The 24,957-nt window shown below is 37.8% G+C and overlaps 1 protein-coding gene across 5 annotated transcripts in view; it reads left to right on the plus strand.

Moving 5' to 3' along the window:
- Nucleotides 1-852: 852 nt before the first annotated feature.
- Nucleotides 853-24,957, plus strand: part of LOC109685419 (OX-2 membrane glycoprotein) — a 47,390-nt gene continuing 23,285 nt past the window's right edge. For 2 of the 5 annotated variants that reach the window (XM_074073115.1, XM_020162264.2), the window contains exons 1-5: nucleotides 853-1,007; nucleotides 8,086-8,167; nucleotides 11,202-11,528; nucleotides 13,543-13,815; nucleotides 16,378-16,485. In XM_074073115.1, coding sequence (XP_073929216.1) covers nucleotides 939-1,007; nucleotides 8,086-8,167; nucleotides 11,202-11,528; nucleotides 13,543-13,815; nucleotides 16,378-16,485 — 859 coding nt within the window. In that variant the 5' untranslated portion in view covers nucleotides 853-938. Of the gene's footprint in view, nucleotides 1,008-8,085; nucleotides 8,168-11,201; nucleotides 11,529-13,542; nucleotides 13,816-16,377; nucleotides 16,486-16,857; nucleotides 16,978-24,957 lie in introns of those variants that run through there. The other 3 variants (XM_074073114.1, XM_074073116.1, XM_074073117.1) reach the window with 3 other exon arrangements.

The raw sequence follows: 24,957 nt of genomic DNA on the forward strand, positions 1-24,957 counted from the left end.
GTTGCAGGGTCTGAGGGGAGAAGGAAATCAGCTCCTATCTATTAGTAAAGAATACAATTTAAGTAAGTCCTAGAGATCTACTGAAGAGCACAATTCCTGTAGTTAACAATATCGTATTGTATACTTTGAATTTTGCTAATAAGTAGATCTTATGTGTTCTTATCACAAAAAATAATAATAATAAACGGAGTGAGTAAACTTGGAAGGGATGGATTTGTTTATGGAGTAGGTTGTATTTATGGTGTCACAGGTGTGCAATGGTCCTGAAGCTGTATGCAGCTGGATAGTATATCAACACATAGACATCTATCACTGTGAATCCTTGCAGTAAAAACTTTGTTGCAACACCTTGTCAGATGACACTGGAGGTAAAACATGAAAGTCTTTAGAGGGAAATATGTCATTGATCTCTTTGTCCTTTTCGTTTAAGCCCAGAGGACTCTGGAACTTACTGAAATAAAATGAATCCTCATCATTACTGCCAGCGCAAGGAAAGGCTTCAGTAAGGAGAAACCCTGATCACATCATAAACCATTACAAAATCTAGGGCTGGAATATGTAAGTTGATTCTGAATAAAAAATAAATGTAAATTTTTTCAAGTATCCTTTGGTTAAATTCACCTTGAAAACATGTCACTCCTTCAAGTCCTAACACAATTATTGGAACAATTCATCTCCCCCACCTCTCATCCCATTGTCGTTCTCAATACATGTAACAGAAAAAAGTTATTTTTCCAGACACTTTCTCAGGTTTCCCACTTGCCCCCTGTGAAAAGCGGGAAATAGGTGACTACTATTCGGGCACCCTCTTGCGCTCCGCGTGAGGACGGGGATGGGAGGAGGGCGTGGGTGGAAGGAGGGTGGAGAGGAGCGAGAGGCGGAGCCGCCCTGTGCAGGGTAGGGGCAGAGGCAGCTCACCGCGTCCCTGTCATCGCTGGATGCGCACCATGATCGTTGGAAGACAGCAGGGCCCTTTCGTGCTGCCGGGAGCTGGAATGGACAGCCTGGTGAGCGGAGCCGGGGATGGGAGGACGCGCAGGCTGGGCGATGTGCGGCTGGTGGCCCTGGGGCGCGCAGTGTGTAACGAAATGCGCCAAGCTGCGTCTGGTCCCAGCCTGGCGCGACTCAGGGTCCATGGGGTGACAGCCGCGCTCTTCTAGGCACTGCACCTGGGGAAGAAGCTGACCTTCCTGTGTCCTTCTCAGTCCCAGTGTCCTGGGCTTCAGAGTGACAAGATCAGCGCTTTCCTCCGGTAGAACAGAGGCTGGAGGCAAGTGCAGGGGGCTGCAGTTCCCTTGGAGAGGAAAGCACAGCCTATTTAAATGGCTCCCAAGAAGGTGATGAACAGTGGCAGGGATGCCACTGTTCAAAAGAACTCTTTCTCTCTTTGATGTTCAGCCCTTTGCAGCATCCTCTTGGCCTTCTCCTTGGGAAGCCATGAAGGATCCAGTAAAACTACACCAAGGATTGAGAGAGGATTGAAACTCGCTGGGATTGTGTTTCATGGAAGGGTTAAAACCCAGAATATCCAGAGACGACATTTTGTTGTTTTGATGTTTACAGAAAAACATCAAAGATGAGAGTGATTATACACCTCATAGTTATAATTAGGTAAAAATCCAAATACAATCAAAGCCTGTCAAGGTAATACGTTCCTATTACAGCTCATGGGCAAAACCACATAGCCAGTTATTTCATTGTCTTTCTCATGAACAAAGGAGAATGGTGGTCTGTGAGCTAGTGTATACTACTGCTAGTGTTCACATTATCCTTCAGCAGGGAATTATTGTCCTATCAGACAAACAAAAAATAGTAGAGAGATTAATTTTCCAAAGTCCTTGGGGCTTCATGGGACGGCGGTCAGAATATTGATATAAAATGTCTAGGGAAGAGATATGAACAGCTGTCAGGTGGACAGTTTACAGATAAGATGGTCTTTGTGAACCCTGGCCTTCTTGGCAAGGATTATAAATAGTTTTTTTTGTTTGCATGATTGGGCTTTTCATTTATGTCTTCACTGATTATTCTTTTTAGTGATCTAACAGGTTTTGGCATTTGCTAAATCCTGGACACTGTACTAAGTGCTCTAAGTGTTTAATTCTCATCTCCTTAGGAGATGACAGCACCATTGATTTAGTGCTATTTGTGTAAGACTCTATTCTAGTGCTTTACATATACTACAGGTTGAATATTCACTATCCAAAATGCTTTTGGATTTTGGATTTGGAATATTTGCATATACATAATGAAATGTGTTGGGTGTGGGACCCAAGCCTAAACATGGAATTCATTCATATACATGGATCTTATAGACATGGCCTGGGGATAAATTTGCCAAATATCTTTAGTGTTCCTGCTTTAGGATTACAACCTAACACATGGGATCAGATGTGGAATTTTCCACTGTGACATCATATCAGCACTTAAAATTAATTTTGTAACATTAGATCTTCCACCAGTGTTCATTTACTCTTTTTAACCATAAGGTTATTACTGCTCTTTCCCCTGCAACAATACAATGATTTATCTTACCTCATGCATCTAGTATTGGTTTTAAGGGAAAAAAAACTCAGTCTGTTTTTCTGATAATCACAGCAATGCCAGATTTCCTCCCTGAGGCACAGAAATCCTGTTGTTTTCAAGTTGGTAGTATTTTCAGTTATTTTTCAAGTACTAGAGGAAGAAGTGTGTAAAATAACAATATGTTTAGAAATGAAGCTTTTCTCCTGATTCCCTTTGCCTGAACCTCTGTGTTTTTGCTTTTTACCATAGCTGGGCCCCAGTCCAGTCTTGTCTTTGGTGTGTGTCTGCTTTTTCTCTTGCCCTAAAACATAAATTTCTCATTAGCAAAGCCAATCTCCTCTGTATTTTCTCATCACAACCTTTGCTGGGGCCTGGATTCTCATGTGAGGGAGAGGGAAAAAAATTTTTTTTTAATTGTATGGAATTAGGATGCTCATATCTTGTTTTCATGACTTATATAGCTGAAAAAGCCTGAGGAAAGATTTGCATGGATTTTTCTGATTTTCTTTCGTAGTAGGATAAGATGGGAGCTGTTTCAGTAGTACTAAGGAAATTGTCAATTCATCCCAGGGGCACAGCAAAACTAAAGTCTTTGTGAATGTGGTGCTATGAGTGGATAAGAAGAGTGCATGAGGTGAGCAGGCAGGTGTGGGCTGAGGAGCTTTTCAGACAGAGCTTCATTTTGGCCTTTAAGGACAGTGACTTTATTGTTGGCCTTAGACCTCTGAAGACAAGAGAAGAACACACAAGATAGGCATCGCATCTTCCTGGTATGCTTGGGTATCAAATAGTATAAATATACAGTAATTTATACTAAGGCTCCCTCAGATGATAGAATTTTTAATTTCCGGTGGCCTGAGAATGTAAGGAAAACACCAACTTATGCCACCGGGTCAGAATCAGTGTGTGTCATGATGGCCCTCCATAGGGTCTAGGCAGAAAGTCTAAGTGATTGGGTCTCCCTGTGATTGAGATACCTTCTGAGGCATCTATCCGAAAGATTACCAGGAACACTGTGACACAGCAGTGATGGCAGTTTTAGTGGGTGTACAGGTCTTCATCCAGACTGTAACAGCCTGGTGTTCACATACACAACCACCTGTAAGGGACAGGGTAGCCCCAAAAGCTCTAAGACAAGTCTTGTACCAGTGTGATCCCAAACCAGAGGCCCTGGCCAGGACAATTGGGGCTATCTTCCTTATAGCTATACCCCTAGGTAAGAGCACTGACAATATTTACCAGGTAATTTTCTATTCCTATCTATGAAGGCACTTGGTTAAGAAAATCCAAGATTACATAATGAGATTAATGTTTGTGAAACACCACTTGGCTTACTCTGATTGCTTCTTCTTCTGTATTGTTCCTTTATTAAGTTTTATGTCATGACTCTTTCCCAAAGAAATGAAAAGACATGTATGAACTAGAACTAACAAGTCCAGGCAGTGAGAGGGAAGAAGGATATTAAAAGAGAGGTGCTCCCACAGAATAGGAAAACAATAGAGACATCCTGTGGCTGACAAAGAAGATGTCCAAATCCTCAAAGACTCTGTGCCCCTGCACCTGCTCCTAAAGTCACAGGAAGAAAGATGCCATAAGACAACAGAAACCCCAGAGAAATTTCAGGGCAATCAAAAAGAGCCAGTTTAGAGCTTTGGGGAAAATGAATTCCAGCAGAGAAGCCATTGTATCTAAAAGGAACAGCAAAAACAAGGCTTATATAAGGCAAACTTTGAGAATAAAGTGCTGAGAGGCCCTCAGGAGGGATACCATCCTTTGACAATAACTCTGAATCTAAACTAAGGCCTTTTAAGTGATTAATAGTTTAGAAAAAAAGCTTCAAGTTATAGTAGCATAAGTCAGGGCTAATCAGGGGCTGATACATTCAGAATGGGTGCCCATGCTTGGTTTGTTGTGAGAATAGATCTGAGTAAGGAGAAAGTGGTGAAGTTATTCTGCTACAGCAACAAGGTTTGTTGATAGTACAATCAAAATGAACACAGCCAACTATGAGACTGTCCACACAAACAACCAGCCAATGTCCCAACTCCAGGAAGTTAGCAGAGTCTACAAATAATAGTGGTTCCACAATCAGTAGGTCATTTTTTAGTATTGGATTGTTCCCACTGACAAGGAAGAATGAACAGAAGGAACAAAACAACAGCCTGAGAGGGGGTGGGGGTGCTAGACAGGTGGCCAGCATGTTGAGAACAATTCTCAGGGTCTGTGACTCTTAGAAAGAGGTCATCTATTAAGCTGGAAAGCAGACTGGTGCATTCAGACAGAATGTAGAAACAGTAGATGGTGAGCAAAGGTAGGTAGGATCTCCTTGGCACTGGGAAAGGAGGCTTGAGTCTGCTTGGAATACTAAGGGTTCTAACAGACCTAAGCAAAAAGTGCTTCAGAGGAAGAAGATCACTGCACACTGAAATCAGACTTATGAAAGTGAGACCAAATCAAAGTCAGGAGCAAGGCAATTTCCTCAAGGGGGTCATAGTTCAAGCAAAAAATGCCAAGTAGAAATCGTTCAGTGCATTTAGAAGTCGACCAGGTTTAGTTGGTGTAGAGGGGAGATGTAAGTAAGCAGTAGAAGATAAACTTTCAAAAATGGAGATATTAGGCTAAAAATTTTGAGCTACTTTCTCCAAATAGCAAGAGGCTATAGAAGGCTTTTAAGGGAGTGATGACTTGTGCAAAACCTAATTTAAGGAAAATTAATCATCTGTAAGTATGCAGATATATGCATAGTTGGATAGTAAATTTGACTAAGGGAGAGACAGACTATATCTGCTTTATCTATCATCATCTCCAAAGCACCTACCATGGTCAAACTCAATAGAGATGACTGATGATAGAATAAATGAAAGAAACATTGGCAGCAGTTTAGTTGGTATACAACTTCACAAAATACCCAACCATGAGCTGAGACCATGGGAGTAAAGAAACAGGGACTTCACATGCAAGAATATTGTGTAGAATCTGGGATGACGGAGAATGTAAAGTCCAGGATGACATCATTTCCTGGGAGATAAAAGTTCACAAGAGAAGCTGCATTGGTGAAGTGTTGATACATTGAACGTCATTCATAAATGTGTTTATTCACGCCATTCCTTTTATTCATTCAATTGAGAGCATTTTAGGCAGAAGGAAAGCATCAAGAAAAAAATCACAAAAGAAAATATTGGTTATTTGAAGGCGTTGAGAAGATGGTTAATGGAACGTGAGGTGCCAGGAGAGCATAGTGACATGAGGTCAGAGTGTGGTTGGGTGCTGAGTTGCAGATAGTAGGAAACGGGAGCTCAGGCCTGTGAGACAGCAGGTGGGGTCTGCTTTATGACCAGTAGAATTTCTCTGCAATTAGTCAGTGGTACTCAGAGATTGCTTGGCTCTGTGGAAACCTTGTTAAATATTTCTCACATACCAGTTTCAAAACTGAATCGATCATATTGTTCCAGGGCAATGAAGCAGGACTGCTGTGTGAGTTAGAGTTTGTTCATCCCTCACAGCTGTGATTTGGTCATAGACAGTAACAACATAATTTTATATTTTTGTGTCTACATTTTGAAACCAACAATCCTTTTCACATGGGGGAGGAATATGGTACTGTGGTTATGGTTATGAGCTCTGGAGTCAGACTACCTGGGCTTAAATCTTGGCTGAACCACTTCCTAGCTCTGTGATGCTGAGAAAATGACTTTTTTATGCTTCATATTCTAAATTTTGGCAATGGTAATAACAATAGTGCCTCCTTGACAGGTTTATATGAAGTTCTGGAAGAAATAGTTTATCTGAAGTGCTAAGAACAGCGTTTGGTACATTATGTGTTAGTATTATTGTTAGTGCTTGCCACCTTATGCAAAACATACTTGCATATTGAAATATTGGCAATATTGAAATATTATCTTGTGTGTTTTTTTATTGCAGTCATTTATTCTCATCCCCTAGTCTTTGAAATAAGACTATCATGTGCTTACTACCTTAGAGAAGGAATACCATCACAGAAAAGCAAATAAGATAATTCAGGAGTTAGTTTTAATAGCAAGAGCCTAGGTATTTGAGCTTCAAAAACCTAACTGCTGAAAAACCAGGAGAAAGTTCATGCCAGAAGGCACTGACTGGAAGAATGCTTAGTGGTAGAGGAACCAGCTTTTCTGACGCCAGGGGAGATAAGTGCTCTCCAGGCTGGGAGAGTAAAGAGGGACTGACTAATGCCTCTGGTCAGAAACTGGCTTGCATTCTGAAAAAGAAGCCTTGTGCCTGGCCCCTGGCAGTGGGGAGTTGGAAAATAGAACCTGCAAAGAGGTGTTGATGTCTAAGAAAAGAAAGCATCTGTGCCTCGCTTCCCTGGTGGGAAGCAACCTGCCTATCCACCATGTACCATGGCAGGGGAACAATAAAACAGAGATGGGTAGAAATAGAGATATGGGCATGTAGGCAGAAAGCCTTATAGAATTTCCCTTTGTCCAGCACAAGGAGAACCTGGGGTAGCATGTGAGAACACAAAAGAACCCCAGCTCACCTGGTACGTAGCAGTGGTACAAGCAAATGGCCATGGGGTTTGAGGGTCCTGGCAAATGCCAGGTAGGTGGTTGTAAGCAGTGACTAATAGCTCCATCCCAAACTTGGCACTGTGTCAGCCCCCAGGAATGTAGATTCAGTATCAGAGACAGGGGCAATCCTGGAGTGTTGTGTGGTCGGCAACTGAATTGAATGGATACAGCATTGAATGACTCCAGTTGGAATGGCAAAATGAAAAAAAAGGAAGTTCAGTTAAAGAAAGATACAGAGAAAACTTTTACTTCTGATGCACCTTTATTATAGAAAAATAGAGAAATCAGGGAAAAGTTACATTTCTTGCTGTCAACCTTCAGATGGGCCAAGAGAAGAGACTGTGAGATAACTGAGGAGAATTCGCCTGAGCACCTCTGCCTTCGTATTACGTGACAAGGTGGTGCCCAGAATAACATTGTCTTAACAGCAGCATGACTTCTAAAGAGGCCAGTGATTTCTGCCCAAACACAGGAAAATAAACCAATGGAAAAAAATTCAAATTAAAGCCACTACTGGTTTTGTTAATGTGCAATTTATGTGAAAATTGCAGCATTTGCAGGAGACTCGGTCTCACCAAGCTTAAGACGGTCATGTAGCTCTGAAAAGTGTATTCCCCTTGAGTTATATTTTTAGCATTAACAGATGGAGGCTATTTGGGAAATGGCTAACACCTGTGTGCTCTGCATTTCCTGTATTTACTTAAGGCAGTTTTTTTTTTTTTCCTAGTAACCCTGTATCTTTGAGACTTTGGTCTTTGCATGGTGGCTCTGCGAGCAGGGCTCCAAATTGCAAGGCCAATTGCTATCACGATAGAGACACACTGTGTCTTTCTCTCCCTACATTCTGAGCACTCTGTTATTTCTTCTATTTATAACCTTTGGTTCTGCTTCCACAAAACCAAAGTTCTTTGGTGTACAAAGCATAACTACAACCTTCCCTGTAACAGGAATTTGAGTGAAACTTCCTTGGCTTTCTCCAAATGCAAACCCCTATTTCTGTACTTTCTGTCTTCAGGTGTTCAGGAGGCCCTTCTGTCAGCTGTCCACCTACAGCCTGATTTGGGGGATGGCAGCAGTGGTGCTGTGCACAGCACAAGGTAAAGATGCTCAGTTCCCCTGTCTGGAGTCCAGCAAACGCCATGTCTGTGCTGGGGACTTAGACCACTACTGTTTGTGCTGTGCTGGTCCCATTTGTCTGCATGAATCATTGAAGCCTGTCATTTGTTGGAAAGAGTGGGCCTGGTTCTCTCTGCTTTCCACATTTTTATTTTCAGTGTTGAAGAACAATTTGATATTTAGAAGCTGTTTTCATAGATGAATTAGACTTAAGAAAAATATCCTCTCCAAAGTAAAATAAGTCATTTTTCACCTACTGAATTGAAAATCTTTAGAAAAAAGTAATTCCCTGAATTGGTAAGGATATGGGAATGGTTGGGGGACTCACAGAGGATACAGTCTTTTTGAAGGGTAACCTGGCAGTAAGCCTTAAAATGAGGTTTACCCTTTTTTTTATAGAAAAAAATATAGAGATAATGAATATAGAGGTTACAAAGTTCACAGTTTCTATTGTGTAAGAGATGTGCCTGTGCTATCTACTTACCTGAATTTCTAAGTCCTGCTAGCTCTTTTCCACTTTTTGCTGTGCCTTCCTTTTTAATCCATTTAGTGTGGTGTTGGTCACCATTGGTCTCTGGCAAAAGGGGAAGATGGTGCTGGTGAGGGATGAGCAGACTTCATGCCCACCTACCGCCCTGGTTCACAGTACCCACCCACCACTGGATTTACCAGCTAACTGGAAAATCTAAGTGGATTCCACACAAGCAGCAAAGATTTGAAAATTTCCACAAAGTAACACTGTCAAGAAGAGTAACCATTAAAAAAATCACCCAAGATTTGAACCCTCATTTTGATCCTTTTTCTTCTACTCTGGATTCTAAAAGCAACAGTTTCTTCAAGTCTCTGCTCTGCAAAATCTCAACAAGCTGTCTAGAAATCTCAGCCTCAACAGGCATTGCACCCAGAACCTCTCTTGTCTTCCAAGAGTGCCAGTCAATAAATCACAGGCCATCCAACACACAGGGTCCCAGGGTGTCTCTGTTGGTTTGCCCATTTTCTGTCCCCAGTACTGTTGGGGTATCATTTGTATAGACTTTCTTTTTGTACTTATACTTACCAATAATTCATCTATTTTGTTAACTTTAAAGAACAAAATTTGGTGTTTTGTATCATCTGCATTTTGTGTATCTGTTCATTAGATTGTATTGTTGTCATCATAATTCACTTCTATATTTTAGAAGGGGAATAGGAGGTTTGAATATAAAAACATTGTATTCATTTTTCAATCTCTCTTTTTCTAATAAGTGTAATTAAGTTTAAATTTGTTCCTCTAAGAACTGTTTTACCCATTTCCACAAATTTTTTGACATACGCTCTATTGTCATTTAATTATAATAATTCATCATAACAGTCTATGATTTCTGGTATAAATAAAGAGTTAAGAGACGTGTGAAAATTTCTGATTTTATTGCACTGTGGACAGTGTTTAAGGCCTTGGAGTAGCAAAGTTTTGTAGCCAATTTAAGTTCAATTTTGTAAAATATTTGGAGTATTTTGAAAAGATTATAATTCTCTCTTTGAGTAATATGGTGTATATATGAGTAATATACACACATACACATAAAATATATAGGGTATATATGAATGTTAAATATTTAAATTAAATATAGAAGGTATATGTGTCTATTTTATCAAATTTTCAATGTCTTTATATTTGAGGCTTTTTGCTTTAATGATTTTTTTGATGTATGGAATTGAGGATTCTGATATATCTATCTATCTATCTATATATATATAAAGCTCTCCTGTCATAGTTGTGGATCTACAAATGCTTATTTGTAACTTTATTAGTTTTTGCTTTATACATTTCAGAATTAGGTTGCCAGGTATGTCAGGATTTTTGATTAATATATCTTCTTTGGAATGATCCTTTCCTCATTTTGAAAAATAATTGTTTCTCCTTATAGAGCTTTGTCTTCCGTTCTCCCTTTTCTCTCCTTGGTTGAAGAGAGACTGATGTTGGAATAGTTAAGCCTACTCATTGAGTTTTTCTTTAATCCCTTTCATATTCTCATCCTTTCCTGATACGTTCTGAGAGAATGCCATGGGCTGACCTTTCTGCCTACTAATTTACTCTAGTAAATTCATTCATTTTGCTAAATTGATCAATATGTTGGGATTTTGTATTTCTCACTTTCCAAGTATCTGATTTCTACTATTTGTAATTGTGTCTTATTTATTCAGACAAAGTATTTTTTGATTGATGATATCTCTGTTCATTTGATATGAGTTCTTGGGTTTGTAGTGTTTATTATCCTACTTCCATTGTATTCACTTTCTCAAATGTTTGGCTATTTGTTATTACAGAGGTCTCCCATTAAATCATTTGTCATAGTATAAGTGGTCAGCATTGCAGAGGAGAAGAAATTATTGTCATAACATTCAATGAAAATGGAGCGTGCATAGTTTGTCAATGGGGTATCAAAGCTTCAAGGAACTACAAACCTCCTAGAGCACTGTCTTGCATATCTGTTTACCTTATGTGCCTATATTCAACTTCTGCTTTCTGGATGCAGATACCTCTGGAGTACACACGCTCCTTTGCAGAGTCTGTGTGTGTGTGTGTGTGTGTGTGCATGTGTGTAATGTTTATAGCTGCTCCATCTTCTTTACTTAAGCTAATTCTTTTGCCTGGTGTGCTATAGCCCTTTCTTGCTCTTGGCTTCTAACTTTCTAAGCATGAACACATTCAATGACCCTTCTAACCTGCCTGGTAGTTGTCATCTTCAATCTCATTCTACTTATTTTCTAGCTTACAAGGATTTCTCACAATTTCTGGTCGAGCATTTTCTTTCTTATAATATTCTGCTACTCTACTTTTAAAGATTGAACAAACATATATTTCTCTACCAGCATATAGGTATGTAAATAAATTTTGGTTTCTTCTTTCCATTTTCTCTGTTTGACTTTCAACATACATTGTATTTGTTACTAGGAAAATGTATATGTTTTCCTGCATGTATTTATGTATGTATTAAAGTTTTAAAATACAAATGTTCTTTCATGGTTCCGTAGTGGAAGTGGTGACCCAGGATGAAAGAGAGCTGCTGAATACACCTGCATCCTTACGATGTTCTCTACAAACTTCCCAGGAAGCCTTGATTGTGACATGGCAGAAAAAGAAAGCTGTAAGCCCAGAAAACATGATTACTTACAGCAAGAACCATGGGGTTGTGGTCCAGCCTGCCTATAAGGACAGGGTCAACATCACTGAGCTGGGACTCCGGAACTCAGCCATTACCTTCTGGAATACAACATTGGAGGATGAGGGGTGTTACATGTGTCTCTTCAATATGTTTGGTTCTGGGAAGATCTCAGGAACAGCCTGCCTCACCCTCTATGGTGAGAATCTCTGAAAATATATCATATTTCTAAGAATGTTTGGAACATTATAGTGCCTAGTTTTTCAGTTTCCTAATCACAGAAATGTTTGCTGGAAGATTAGGCTGTCATGTCTACTGTAGCCGTTGTTACCGTTTTTAGAGTGTTCATGGTTCTACACTGAGTTCTGACTGGAACTGCCTTTTCTGTGAGTGTCTTGTTGTCAACAACATTGAGGACAATGATGAAGGCAACAAGTTCTCCAGTAACAATGACTTGATTTACACTTGGCTTTACTATTAGCAGTCATGTAACCCTAGAAGTGTCCTGTCCACTCTCTGCATCTGAGTTTCTTTGGAAATAAGTATACAAAAGATTATTTCTAGAGTCCCTTACAGCTTTAACTTTCTGGACCTAAGGACAGAGTCACAGTGGGCTAACCTGGAACTGGTCATAGTGGTCTTGTTGTTTTGCTTCAAGGTAGCTGTTTCAGGATTAGTAAGGGTGCATTCAACAGAGGCTCATTATACAGAAATGATGCCAACTAGGGATATAATTGGATCATAAACATTCTTTTAATATCCAATAGGCTTAGTTTGATGAGATTCCTCTCTTCTTTCTGACACAGCTGAGATGAAGGATTAGGAGTAGGAATATGGATTACTTTTGGAGCATGGCATACTTGATGGTGGTTTGGAAAGGGATAAGACAAACTTAGGGTTGTTAGGAACATTAAAGCAAGATGTTAAGCATGTGAGAATATTGGCCATGGTAGAAAAGGAGATTAGTTGGTAAGAAAGCAAGGGAGATATGACAGCATCAAACACAGTCTCTTTCACTTACTTTACCTATGATGTGTCCTCTCTGTAGAATCTTATATCAGGCTTTCATCTTGATTTCACTTCATTCATTTTCTGTCTGTCTCTCTGCCTACCTTTCATCCCTCATTTTCATCCTCTCTCCCCTCTTTCTATTTCATTCTTTGTTTTCCTTCGAAAGTCGTATTTTCCTCATTTCTTTCATCTTTCTTTCTCCTACCCATAATCTTTTGTATTACTTTTCCCCTGAAAACCAGACTTTACCTGATAGCTTCCATCTGTGCTATTCTTTGATACCCCAAAGCCACAATTGTATAGCTGTGCATTCCCCAGATACTGCCATCTACCCACTTGTTAAATCTAAAATCAAATATCATTTTTTGTTTACCAATGCTCTCTAATTATCTTGTGGGTTTCAAAAGCCAAACACAAAAAGTACCGTCTGTACTTCTTGGAAGAGATAAACTCTGCATTCCAATGAAAATTAAGTCAACAGTTAGAGAACTTTGAAAATGGAACAATCTACAGCAGGCCTGAAAATTATATATTTTACCCATAAGCTAATTAACTCTACCAGGTGATCTTCAAAATCTTTCTAATGGTCATTCATTGACTTTTCTGGTTATGGGATATGAATTCCTAGTTTGCATTTTGAGTAAATCTATCAACTGGAGATTTTCCACATTTCCTCTTTGGATCTCACTTACTTGTCCAGCTTTAAGAAGAAGATGACTATTACTGTGTATGCTGTTCCATACTTACCTCACTGCTTCTGATGGTTGCAAGTGATATGCATAGAGGTGCAGTTGGGGATTGCTTTTAAGCTATTTGAGACTAATACCAAAAAGAAGGCAAAGGTGTTGAATTGCTCCTGAAGAGGAGGACAAAATAACTGTTTGGGAGAGAAGGATATCATCTGACTTCTTAATACCTCTATCCATCTGGCCAATTCTGGTAGAGACAAACTACAGACAGGTACTTTCTTATCAGAGGTTTGGACCAGGCTGCTTTCCATCCTGCAGGTCAAAGAATGAGTCACAGGAAGAACTGGGAAGGCCCCAGAGTGGGGTAGGATGTGCCAGTTTATCTGTACCCCTGTCCCCCACCCCACCCCACCCCCCATCTTTCTGTAAGGATCTGTCTCCCATCTTTGTAAGAAGAATACAAAACTCAGATCAGGTGCTTAACTGATGGCAGATCATATTTTTTTGTCCCAGTACAGCCCATAGTATTCCTTTACTACAATTTCTTTGAAGACCACCTAAATATCACTTGCTCTGCCACTGCCCGCCCAGCCCCTATGATCGCCTGGAAGGTCGCTGGGTCAGGGATTGAGAATAGCACTGAGAGTCTGTCGCATCCCAATGGGACCACATCTGTTACCAGTATCCTCCGGGTCAAAGACCCCAAGAGTCAGGTGGGAAAGGAAGTGATCTGCCAGGTGTTGCACCTGGGGACTGTGACCAACTACAAGGAAACTCTGAGCAAAGGTAAGAGAAGGTGAGCAGAGGTGGCTATTGTTGCATCTCTGCATACCCACCTGGAAGGTGAAAATGTTCTTTAGAGACTTTTAGCTTCTCATTAAATACAATAATTAGGGAGAAAAAGGGGTAAGTATGAAAAGAAACAAAGTTGAGGAAGCAAATAAAACAAGTTTTGTAGTAGTCTTCCTTTATTAACAAAAGATACATTCTTAAGACCCTTCAATGGACACCTGAAAGTGTATATAATATCAGGACCCATATATCCTTTATTTTTCATATAGGCATACACATACATGTAATTAAGTTGACTTTCTAGATTAGACATAAAACGTTAACAACAAACACTAATAGGAAAATACAATTTAACAATGTTCTCTAATAAACGTGTGTGTTGAATCCATTATTCATTAACATAAAAGAGTTATTTGAACACAAGCACTGTGATAATGATCTGATAACCAAGTAAGCTACTGAGTACCAGGCACATAGCATGTACAATGTGGTTATGCTGAACAAACCCATGATTTACATCCTAGGTGGGATGGGATAAGATAATAAGAGATATCATCACACTACTTTAAATGGCATATAATTTAAAATTTATGAATTATTTCTGGAATTTCCTTTTTAATCTTGTTGGACCACAATTGACCATGGATAACTAAAATTATGGAAAGTAAAATCACACATAAAAGCTACTACTGCACTTTGGTAAATGTGATATAGCACATTGGCCACATACTAAATGCAGTTAGTGATAGTCATTCATTTATTTACTACAGTCTGCTCAGATTAACTGTTGAGTGTCTGTTGTTTGCCTTTGTATTGAAAGCAAAAAATACAACTGCAAGCAAGTACGCAGTACATACATTCAGAGAACTTCTAGTTTACTAGAGAATACAGAAAAGCATCTGAACCAGGTTTGGTGATTCCCATCTATAATCCCAGCACTCAGGATGCTGAAGCAATAGGATCTAAAGTTAGAAGCCAGCCTGGGCTACATGGCCAGACCCTTTCTCAAAGCACCAGCAAAATACTTAGAAAAGTATCTGGTCAATTGCAAACTTGCATGTTTAAATTGTTAATTGTAAACTCACATGTGAAATGGAAGGGTTGAAGGTGAGGAAGGCCAGGCATCACCTCAACCTGGGGGGAATGGGGAGGTTTCCTGGATGATGCAACAACTGTAATGGAATCCGTGTATAGTTCACACTGGGAAAGGGCAGATCTGAAGTGTCTTCATCACTCTTGTAAGACAACCGCCTCCCATTCAAGTCCCCTTTGCTCTACTATGTTTCCTTCTAAACTGCTGTCTCTGGGCCACATAGACGTGAGAATTGCGCATGAGAGAATAAAGAGCACAGTGATTTTAGAGATAAGAAATTGTGGTGATGTCAGCCACTCTATGTAGTTTGAAGCAATGACTCTTTCTTAATGAAGCATTCAGTAATAAGCCTCCCAAAAATATTGCTGCTATTTTTGGAGGGTATTTTTTCCAAGGAAAATCTCCTGTAGGTATTTCTGTGTTCTGTCAGAAACTCAGACTAGTCAGAAAATGGATATTTAGGTAACTTTGGTCAAAAGGCAGGCAGTATTATGTTTAAATATTTGTGAAGAGAGCCTTGCTCAGATTCAGCCAAGGCAAAGGGCAAATTTCCCTGAAACACAAGAGCCCAAAAAGGAAATATCTTTTCCAGGAACGCTAAATTTAGCTCACGTCACTTAAATGTTTAATATTGTTTGTATAACGTTTGTTTATCCTGTGAACATTTACTAAATACCTATCATGCTGAAAGTATTACGGAAAGCACTGAAACTATAAAAAATAGGCAAGTCCTGTCTGAAGGTTCTCAGTTAAATTGGGTTGTAGTAAATGCCATTATGCCATAGCTGCTGGACACTTCTGTGTCAAGGAGCTCCTCCTTTGCTTTGTCTTACAAAGCTGATTCTTAGCCAAGTTGCATTTATTGATTCCTGGAAAGAGATTTAATAAGTAAGATATTGATTACAAGAAATGCAATAAAAGCACTGAAATTCTGGATTGAGATCATGAGGTTCATGATATTTTTCCTTTATACTTCTGAATGTTTTTTCAAAACTTCTTCAATAAATTCACATTACCTTAATGGAAAACATGGTAAAGAATATGTGCTTTGGAGGCAAACAGACTTTTGACTAAGCCCTGGCTCTATATTTACTTCCCTGACTGGAGCTCACTTAGCTTCTCTGAGCCTCAGTTTGTTTGTTTGTTTGTTTGTTTTTAAATCTGTTAGATAATAGCTAACTCTTCGATTAAGAGGATTAAATGAGCATTAAATGACCTAACACATACAAAGATCCTCTTATGTAGTGACTGCAAAAAACACATTAGCTATTACTAATGTCACTAAATATTATTAAAATCATGTGAAGTCATGAATATAACCTTGGTCAGTATATATTTAAGGATAGTCTTAACTGAAAGCTCAAATCTAGTAAAACTCTTTGTAACTGGTGCTTTATCACTTTTTGCCTCAATAGCTTCCTCTTGTGACTCTATTTTTCTTTTTCTCCCTTCAATATCCACAGGCTTTTGGTTTTCTGTTCCTCTGTTGTTAAGCATTGTTTCACTCATAATTCTTCTGGTCTTAATCTCAATCCTATTATACTGGAAACGTCACCGGAATCAGGACCGAGGTAAGTTATCATAGGAAGTGCAAAGTATGAAACAACTTAGTTTTTAATGTTAATTTGGGGGTTATTGAAGATATAAATAGGGGGCTCTCAATGGTGCTTTGCTTGGTGTTTGCAAAATACATAAAGGTTGGTGCTTTTTTAAAATGCATCAAGGTCATTTTCTTGCAATTGGACCTTTCTCTTTTTCATTTGCTAAGATAGTTTGATGCTTACTTATTTTATAAGTTGACAGTAAGGGTTTATGAAAACAAATGAAAAATGTTTATTGGATCACAGTGGCATCACTTGTTGGCAAAACCAAAGAAAGAAGTCTGGCACCCATACAGGGTCCTCTCTACCTGTTAATAAGGACAATCTTTTCTCTTTTTACAGCATTCCACAAGCCAGCTGCCCATTTAAGAGACTGTGAAATTGTCCAATATGATCACTCATTAAATAGCACTTCCTATGTTATACTCCCATGATGTCTCAAACACTATCGGCAACATACAGGTGATCCACACTTAGTCATTGTGTCATGTCATTCTGCCCTTCTGGCTGTAAATTTTTCGTTATCCCTACATCTATCACAGCATCTTACATATATCAGGAACTCAATAAATGTTAATTTATTGAACGAATGAATGAATGAAGGTAGGATGGATAGATTTCCAAAGTAATTTTTCAAAATCCTTTTCTCCTATTGTAAATTCACTACCTCATAAATGCCACATTTAAGACATTAGGAGGCCTTATAAAATAGGAGATGCCATAAAATGAGAGAAGTAAGTCAGAGAATTAAATTTCTTTTGGTTTCTTTGGTTTCAAGTTACTGGACTGAGTACAGAGTTACAGTTTATGTTATATGAAATGGGAATTTCCTAGGGTGAAGGGGTAATATGGGAGTTTCCTCTATCTCAGATGACTGAAGGTCAGGGGTCAAGGCAGAAAAATTTTGGTTTTGAGTGTTATTATGTTGATTGGAAATCTCCCTCAAATACTACCTTATTTCCCTTTTCATTTTATGTTTCATATAGTATATTTTTCATGTTCTAGGTTTTCGACCACTTTATTTTATATAAGTTTTATGCAAACACTGGATTAATTCTTGTGCATTTACAAAATAAACAGCAAATCTGAAGTCACTGGCCCTTTTGCAAAAGTAAATAAAGCAATTTGTTGTCTGGGAGAAGAGATTATAGATCAGATAATTTTATTGCACAGAAACATAAAGCCCTTAGAACACCTAAGTGTTCCACAGAATATCAAAGGCAGAGTCTCTTTGCTTTTAGCTTATCCAAACATTTCACTTTTTCAGTTAGGAAATTGAAGTCCAGAGAAGGAAGTAACTTCCTTCCCTAAGATCACATAGCAACTTGTAGCAGGCTAGGACTCCTGACCTCTTCCAGAATTGTTCTTCCCAATGATTACTAATGCACTAGAGGCCTATCTTGAAAGAATCTATTGTTGCCAATTGCCTTCATTTTAATCTGTGCTTACTGTGCTATTCTTTCAGAAAATGCAAATAGAAAGTACAAAGTATTTAAATTCATTTAAAAATGTCCCTTTTGGACAAGTCTTACAGTACAATATATTCAAGCCTAAAGTAAATTCCACTAGAGACTATCCACAGGGATATTTGCAAATCAACAGCCCTGTGTTCATTAAGTAAGTATTGAATTTTCTGGGAAATATAATCATTCAATGCCTTCTCTAATTCTTGAAAAGAACCAGTTTATCTCTGTGCCCAAGCTTTTTCTTATTATGAAATTGACACCCCAACTTGTGTTGACTCCTGTAAACAATAAGATTACCATTTGTCAATGACATATTCCTGACATATAGCCAATTCAGTCAATTTTTCTGAATGGTAAGGGGACATATTTTGAATGAGTTGGTTTTTGACTGATTTAAAAAATTTCACAGCCAAAGAGAATATAATTCCATGCAGTTATAGCTAGTGAAAACAAGTGTCAATTATGCTGGAAAGAAGCTTCAATGCTCAAAGCCAGAAGAATACTGGTTTATTAAAACCAAAACCTTAAGTTATACACAAAATTTTGAGGAAGGGAAGAAAGTCATAAAATACAGTGGCACTTTTTATTTCTTCAAGTAATAAATTCTGGTGATTAACTTGTGAGAAAGGGGACTAGTCCTATGTATTAACCTACCATTTTCCTTCCTTTTACTTCTATTTTCATCTTTTTTTTGAAAACATAAAACTTTTGAATGGGTAGTGAAACAGCAGACAAAACCAACATCAGGGTTCTGAACCCAGTGACTTAAAAATGTTGATGTGAACATAAATGATGAAGTGAGAAAGTGGAACTGATCGTGTGTGTGTGTGTGTGTGTGCATGTTCAGAGTTTGTCATGAGGTAAAGAGAAGGAGAAAGATGAATTTGTTGAGTGTGAGCAAAGACTCTTTGATAAATGACCAGAACAAAGTTTATTTGGGCTCTTAATCCAAAATAAGACGTCCCAAATAAACCCACTATTCATTGTCCACAAAGTGTAAGCAAATCAATATTTCCTACAGAGAAGGGTAATGTGTAGTGACAGATGCTGTCTTCACGTGGAAGTTAGGTTCCCCTTACTTTTCTTGCAATTTTGTACGAGAGAGGAGCATTGTGTGCTATGTTTTTCAGCTGTAAAGCTGCACTCTGGAGGAAGAGATGAAGCGTTAGTAGGCCATTTCTCTGCACCATTTCTGATGGGATCATCACAGTTATTTCCCTGAAGACTACCCCCAAAAGAGTAATAAGAGCTCAGAGAATGTGATTTTTTCTTTTATGAATACAATACTTTATTACTTAAATAGAAAGTGAAAAAGAACTAAAATTTCCAAGGGAAAATTTCTACTACTTCATAGTAGTTCTTTCTATTAAAACTCAATGATGTCATAAATCCATGCCTTCTCCATATAGCACAATGAAGTTAAATTCGAGGTTGAGAATAATGTCTTATTTCTCATTAGTCAACCCACAAATGATTACATGTTTCTCAGACACAATTAAAGAAATTCCCTTTGAGCAGATCATCATAACCTAATTTTGAGAACTCTATTTTGAGTAGCTATTTTCTTTGGTTAATTCAGGACTCATTTGGAAAACAATAGAAAATTTAGATAATCATGTGAAATGCATATGCTAAGCTTTACTTTTTCTTCAAGTAGTAGCTATTCCATGTAGAAGTTTATTTTTCGTCATCTCTAAGTTGATTTCCTGCATGTCACAATAACCTGACCCATGAATGGGCTCTTGGCAATACAACAATATGAATGTTAGTAAAACACTAGTTCCTGGGTGGGAGCATGGCACTTTTTCCTATTTTGAACTTAGTACTATATCAAGCAACAAAGGCGTTCAACAAACAATAGGTGATTGCAAAATTGGTATTTATTTGGAAGGACAATAAAAAGAATATTTGTTCCTATAACAATAAGAATCTTTCCTTTGCTAAAAAATTGTTCCCATCCTTCTCAGACAAAGGCCAAATGAGTGGTTATCTTACCCCAACCCCCACCAGTATCCCCATAGTTCCAGGAAGGAAGGGGAACCTTTATTGTACTGCTCAGGTTAGCCTTGCCAGGTGAAATCTTGCACTCCACAAGGTTGTCTTTCTCAAAAACATTTACAACTTTACAATTTTTGAATGTGTACAAATGTCCCTCATCATGCCAAAAATGACATGGCATAATTTTATCACAAAGTTCTTAACTAACAAACCTTAAAGCCTGGACATTCTTACCTGGAGCTGTTCTTTTAACACCTAAACCCATATTGGCTTAAGTGGCCTAAATTTTGAATTTCATTCTATGGTTGGAACACCTCCAAGCATCAAAATATTTCTGCCTCTACCCAGCAGATAAACACCAGCTTGGTTCTTAAATGGGACACTCCTTCCCTTGTATTTAAGGAGATTAGCCATCAGGAATAGTATCATTTGTGAGACAAATTAATGAAAAAACAAGAAGGATGAGAAAATCTTCCAGCTGAATAGTCCTGCATCATTGTTGCTTTCAAATTTTAGCTTATATCCTTTACCAAGTATCTATCATCAGTTGCATTGTTTGGAGTTGCTATGAATTTCATCAGTATAATCATATCCATACCAATAAACTTGGCTCTGAACAGATCCTTCCAAGCTTTTAGTCCATACTATTAGAGAAGCAAACGTTACAATATTTTAAATGGAAAACATTACATTTAAAAATATACAACATGGCTTAACTGAAGAGGAAACGCTGCAAATGCTGGATTAATATTCTGCATTTTTTTTATTAAATTAGCACAAACTTAGCTCCTCACAGCATCACAAGTTTATTATATTACAGTTCTGAAAGTTAAAAGTCCAATATGGTTCTCACTGACCTAAAATCAAGGTGCCTACAGGACCATAATCTATTCTGGGTGCTGTAGGAGAGAATCCATTTTCTTTCTTTATCCAGCTATTAGAGATTGCCCACAATTCTTGCCTTCTGCCTTCAAAGCTAGCAATGGCTAGTTAGGTCTTTCTCATATTGAATCACTCTAACTTGGACTCTCCTGCATCCTTCTTTCCATTGTAAGGATCCTTGTGTTTATATTGGGCCCACCTGTGTAATCTAAAATAGTCTCTCCATTACTAGATTTTTAATTTAATCACATGAACAAAATCTCTTTTGCCATGAAAGGTGACATATTCACAGGTTCTTGGAATTAAATGTGGACCTTGTGGAGCACCATTATTATGCTCCCACAAATGCTAAGAGAGGGATGATAGTGAACTGGGTAAAGGGGCAGCAAGTGCAAACATTCTGTGTCTGTAATTCCATAATATTTATCAAAGACCATCAGAACCAGGTCAGAACCTCTGAACACATCACTTTGGCATTCTCTTTCACATTCCTTCTCCTTCCAACAAAGCAAGACTTGATTTTTCAAGGTTATATTTTGTCTCTCAAGCCTATAACACAAATGTTTAACTTCTGTTTTCTTGTACTCATCATCACTAACTGTAACGTTACAAAAAAATTCTCTAAATTGGAATCTCAATTCTTCTGCATTTTCTTCTCTCTACTTACACCCCCCTCATAGAAGCAGGTCATTCTGACTTTTTAAAATATCTTAGTCATAATTAAGTTCACTATATTCTATATAGGAAATCAATGTAGGGAAACTATAGTTATTGTATGCAGTGATATCAGGCATGCCCAAATGGTCTCTCCCCATTTACTATAACTAAATAAAATGGGATTTCTGGGTCCCTCCATACTTGCAGAATCATATTATGAGGCTATTACAACTTTTAGGCCCCCAATATTTCCCATATCACTCTTAGAATTCTTTAAAATCCCTACCTATAGACCCATATTGATTATAAAAGCCTATATACATTAAAGCAGTTCTTTCACTAACAGTTCTTTAAAAAAAAAAAAAACAGAGCTAACCTATGTCATGTAGAAAAATTGGGAAAAAAAATCCTTAGGGTGCTTAGTACAGTTTATGTAAATAAATTTAGTCTCTATAACAATCATGTTATAAAAACAATTTTCCCTAGCAAATAATGAACAAGTGAGTTTTTGTAATACAAAGAAGAGTTTTGCAAAAATCATAAATCAGTGTTCTATCCTCAGTGTCATGAGAGACAATTAATGGAAACTTCTGTGGACAGGAGAGCAACACAAGGGAACTTCTTATCCTTGTTAGCAAACAAATAAGACAGAATTTCACTATGACTGATCAATGTTCCTAGATCTAAAAGTGTCTGCAGTTACTGGTTTGTAAATTCTTCAACTTTCTCCCACATTTAAACAACAAAAAGAAAGGGGCTAGCCCTGTACGTTGTGAGTCCTTTAAAGATTTTTTTTACTAAACACCTCTGAGACTTATATACATCAGCTTTTTAATCTTTATTTAAGTATGTGTTATTAATTTTTATTGTTTTTAAATTGACAAGTAAAATCGTGTGCATCTATGATGTAGAACATAGTGTTTGGCTATATGTATAAATTGTGGAATGGAAAAATCAGGCTAATTCACACATTGTTCCCTGACATACTAATTTTTCATGGTGAAGAACACTTAGACACTATGCTCTCAACCATTTTTGAGTATACAATATATTGTTAGTATAGTCACTATTTTGTCCAGTAGATCTCTGGAACTTGTCATCCTGTTTAACTGAAATTCTTTTAATCTTAACCAAAGCTGCATGAAATAATTGAGAAGTTAACTACATTATTTTATCTCTATATAGTATTTCTACTTCAAGAATTTTAAAATTTTAACTACTTTGACAAGGGTGATTATGAAAAACATACAAGATTATTTATTTTCCAGTCATTATTTTTATTTGCATCTATGACCAATTACTCAGTGATTTTGATTAAGTCCTGGCTCTTTTCAAATTAACTGACTAACTACCATTGGAGAAATCATTTAACCTCCTCATGCCCCTCTTTCCTCATTTGGAAGATGGGGATAATAATTGTACATAACTCATAAAAGTGTTGAAGTTTCTAATTGCATGCAATTAGAAAAGTAGCTATGACCAATGGTATGCTGGGAAACTAGCTTGGTAGAAAACTGATGGAGTTGTTTTGCCAATTTCTGTGGTGTAAATGTTTTAATTTAAAGTTACCAACAATTTAGCCATCAGCATAAGCCAATAACACTTTAGTGCGCTAATGCAGCTTAGTAATTTTCTAGCAAATGTTAGTTTCTGTTATTCTTAAATACATAGTGTCTTGGTTTTGTCAATGTGTATTTTCATGAAGTGTGCACAGGATGAAAAAGTGTCAAATTTAAAGAGATAATGGAGGGAATGACAGAGGATAATAACAGGCAGGCTTTCAGGAAGATGTCAGAAACTATCTGAATTTGTTTGAACACAGAAGCAGGAGCATTTGGAAGGGAAAGCACATAGTAATTATTTCCGTAGCAGTCTTGAGGGGAATTTGATGTGAAGATAAGGTAAGAGGGGAGACAGGATTGGAAAATGTATGTACAAAAGGCCTGCGTATACTGAAATGAATTTGTGATGCCTAAAATTGATTTTTGGATATTTACAATGTTATTTGTTTCTTTTTGAAGAAAGGGAATGTTTCGGTAGTTTTTTTTTGTTTGTTTGTTTGGTTGGTTGGTTGGTTGGTAGGTTTTGGTTGGAAGATAGAAAGCACAGTTATTTACTAAAATTAGTGTAAATCAGTGGGGAGAATGACAGTTTCCGTAAGGAGGTGCGTGAATGGGTTTTCAGGAAATTAAACCTGACAGATGTCAGAAAGAACAGATGGCTGGAGTGGGCTGTAGATCTGAAGCTGCTGTAGGCTGCCCAGCAGCACTAATTCATGGTTTTTCATCTAGTTTCCCCTATGTTTACTATGACTCAGCTGTTCTCTCTTCTCTTCATTAAGCAGTTTCTTCCTCTTCTGTTCCATATGTCATAAACATACTGCATAATTTCTGCTCCTTCATAACAATGGTTCATAGATGATACAATAAAAAAGGATACTCCTGGACTATGCAAAAGGACAATCTTCATCTCTAAGTGGGTCCTGGGTATTTTCAAATTCACCAGTACTTCAAGTGGTCCCTAGGCATCCTGAAGTTCAGAAGCATCCTAAAATGGTTCTGTTCCAATAGGGCTACGTTTAAAGCATGAGTGTCCCCCTTTTTTTGGTGGAGGGTGGTAAGGTATAAGTTCTGATATAGATACTTTATTTTAGAGAAAAGGAAAACCTTTTGAACCAGATGTGTAATCAAGCAATCAGTCATTCAAAATAAGGCTTAAGAGACCTAAAACAAAACAACTTATTCTAGTGCTCCCTAAAGAAAATCATGTTGTCATTTGGATTATTATTCTAGATTCCAGTCAGTAATTAGATCATACAAAAATCTGTAAGTGCTGTATATTGCTAATTGATAATCCAAAATGAATAGTTTTACCACTCAGGGCAAAATGCTTAGGTTTCAGAGGAGAAAACTGGAGATGAGAATGTGATTGGAGGTGAAAGGAGAGAATAGAGGCCATTCCTGAATATTTAAATAGATGGTCACCGGACAGAAGACTAAACATTCTAGATGAAATAATTACATCTAATTCTCATAGTAGTCTATGAGGAAGCTGCTATTTCCATCTTAAAGATGATGAAACCAAGGCTCACAGAAGTTATTTTTTCATTCATTCATTTTAGAAATATTTTAAGTGATTTGTGTGCGTTGTAATTAGCCTGGGTTATATTATGGGGAACAAAACATGACATTGTCACTGTGATGGAGACTATAGGTCACTGGGCAGAAAAACCACAAGTGAACTAACAAAAAAGGATATACTATTCAAACATGAGAATGTGTCTATAAGGAAATCATATAAACTATAAAATGAAAGAGAAAATATTTACTTATAGTTAGTTAGGGAGAGGTCCTCTGAGATAATGATGTTAAAGCAGAGACCTAGAAGGAGAGAATAAGTCAGAGTTGGAGGGGGAGAAAGAAGGAATGGTTTCTAGTGA

Source organism: Castor canadensis, chromosome 5, assembly GCF_047511655.1.
Source record: "Castor canadensis chromosome 5, mCasCan1.hap1v2, whole genome shotgun sequence".
NCBI classification, from domain to species: Eukaryota; Metazoa; Chordata; class Mammalia; order Rodentia; family Castoridae; genus Castor; species Castor canadensis.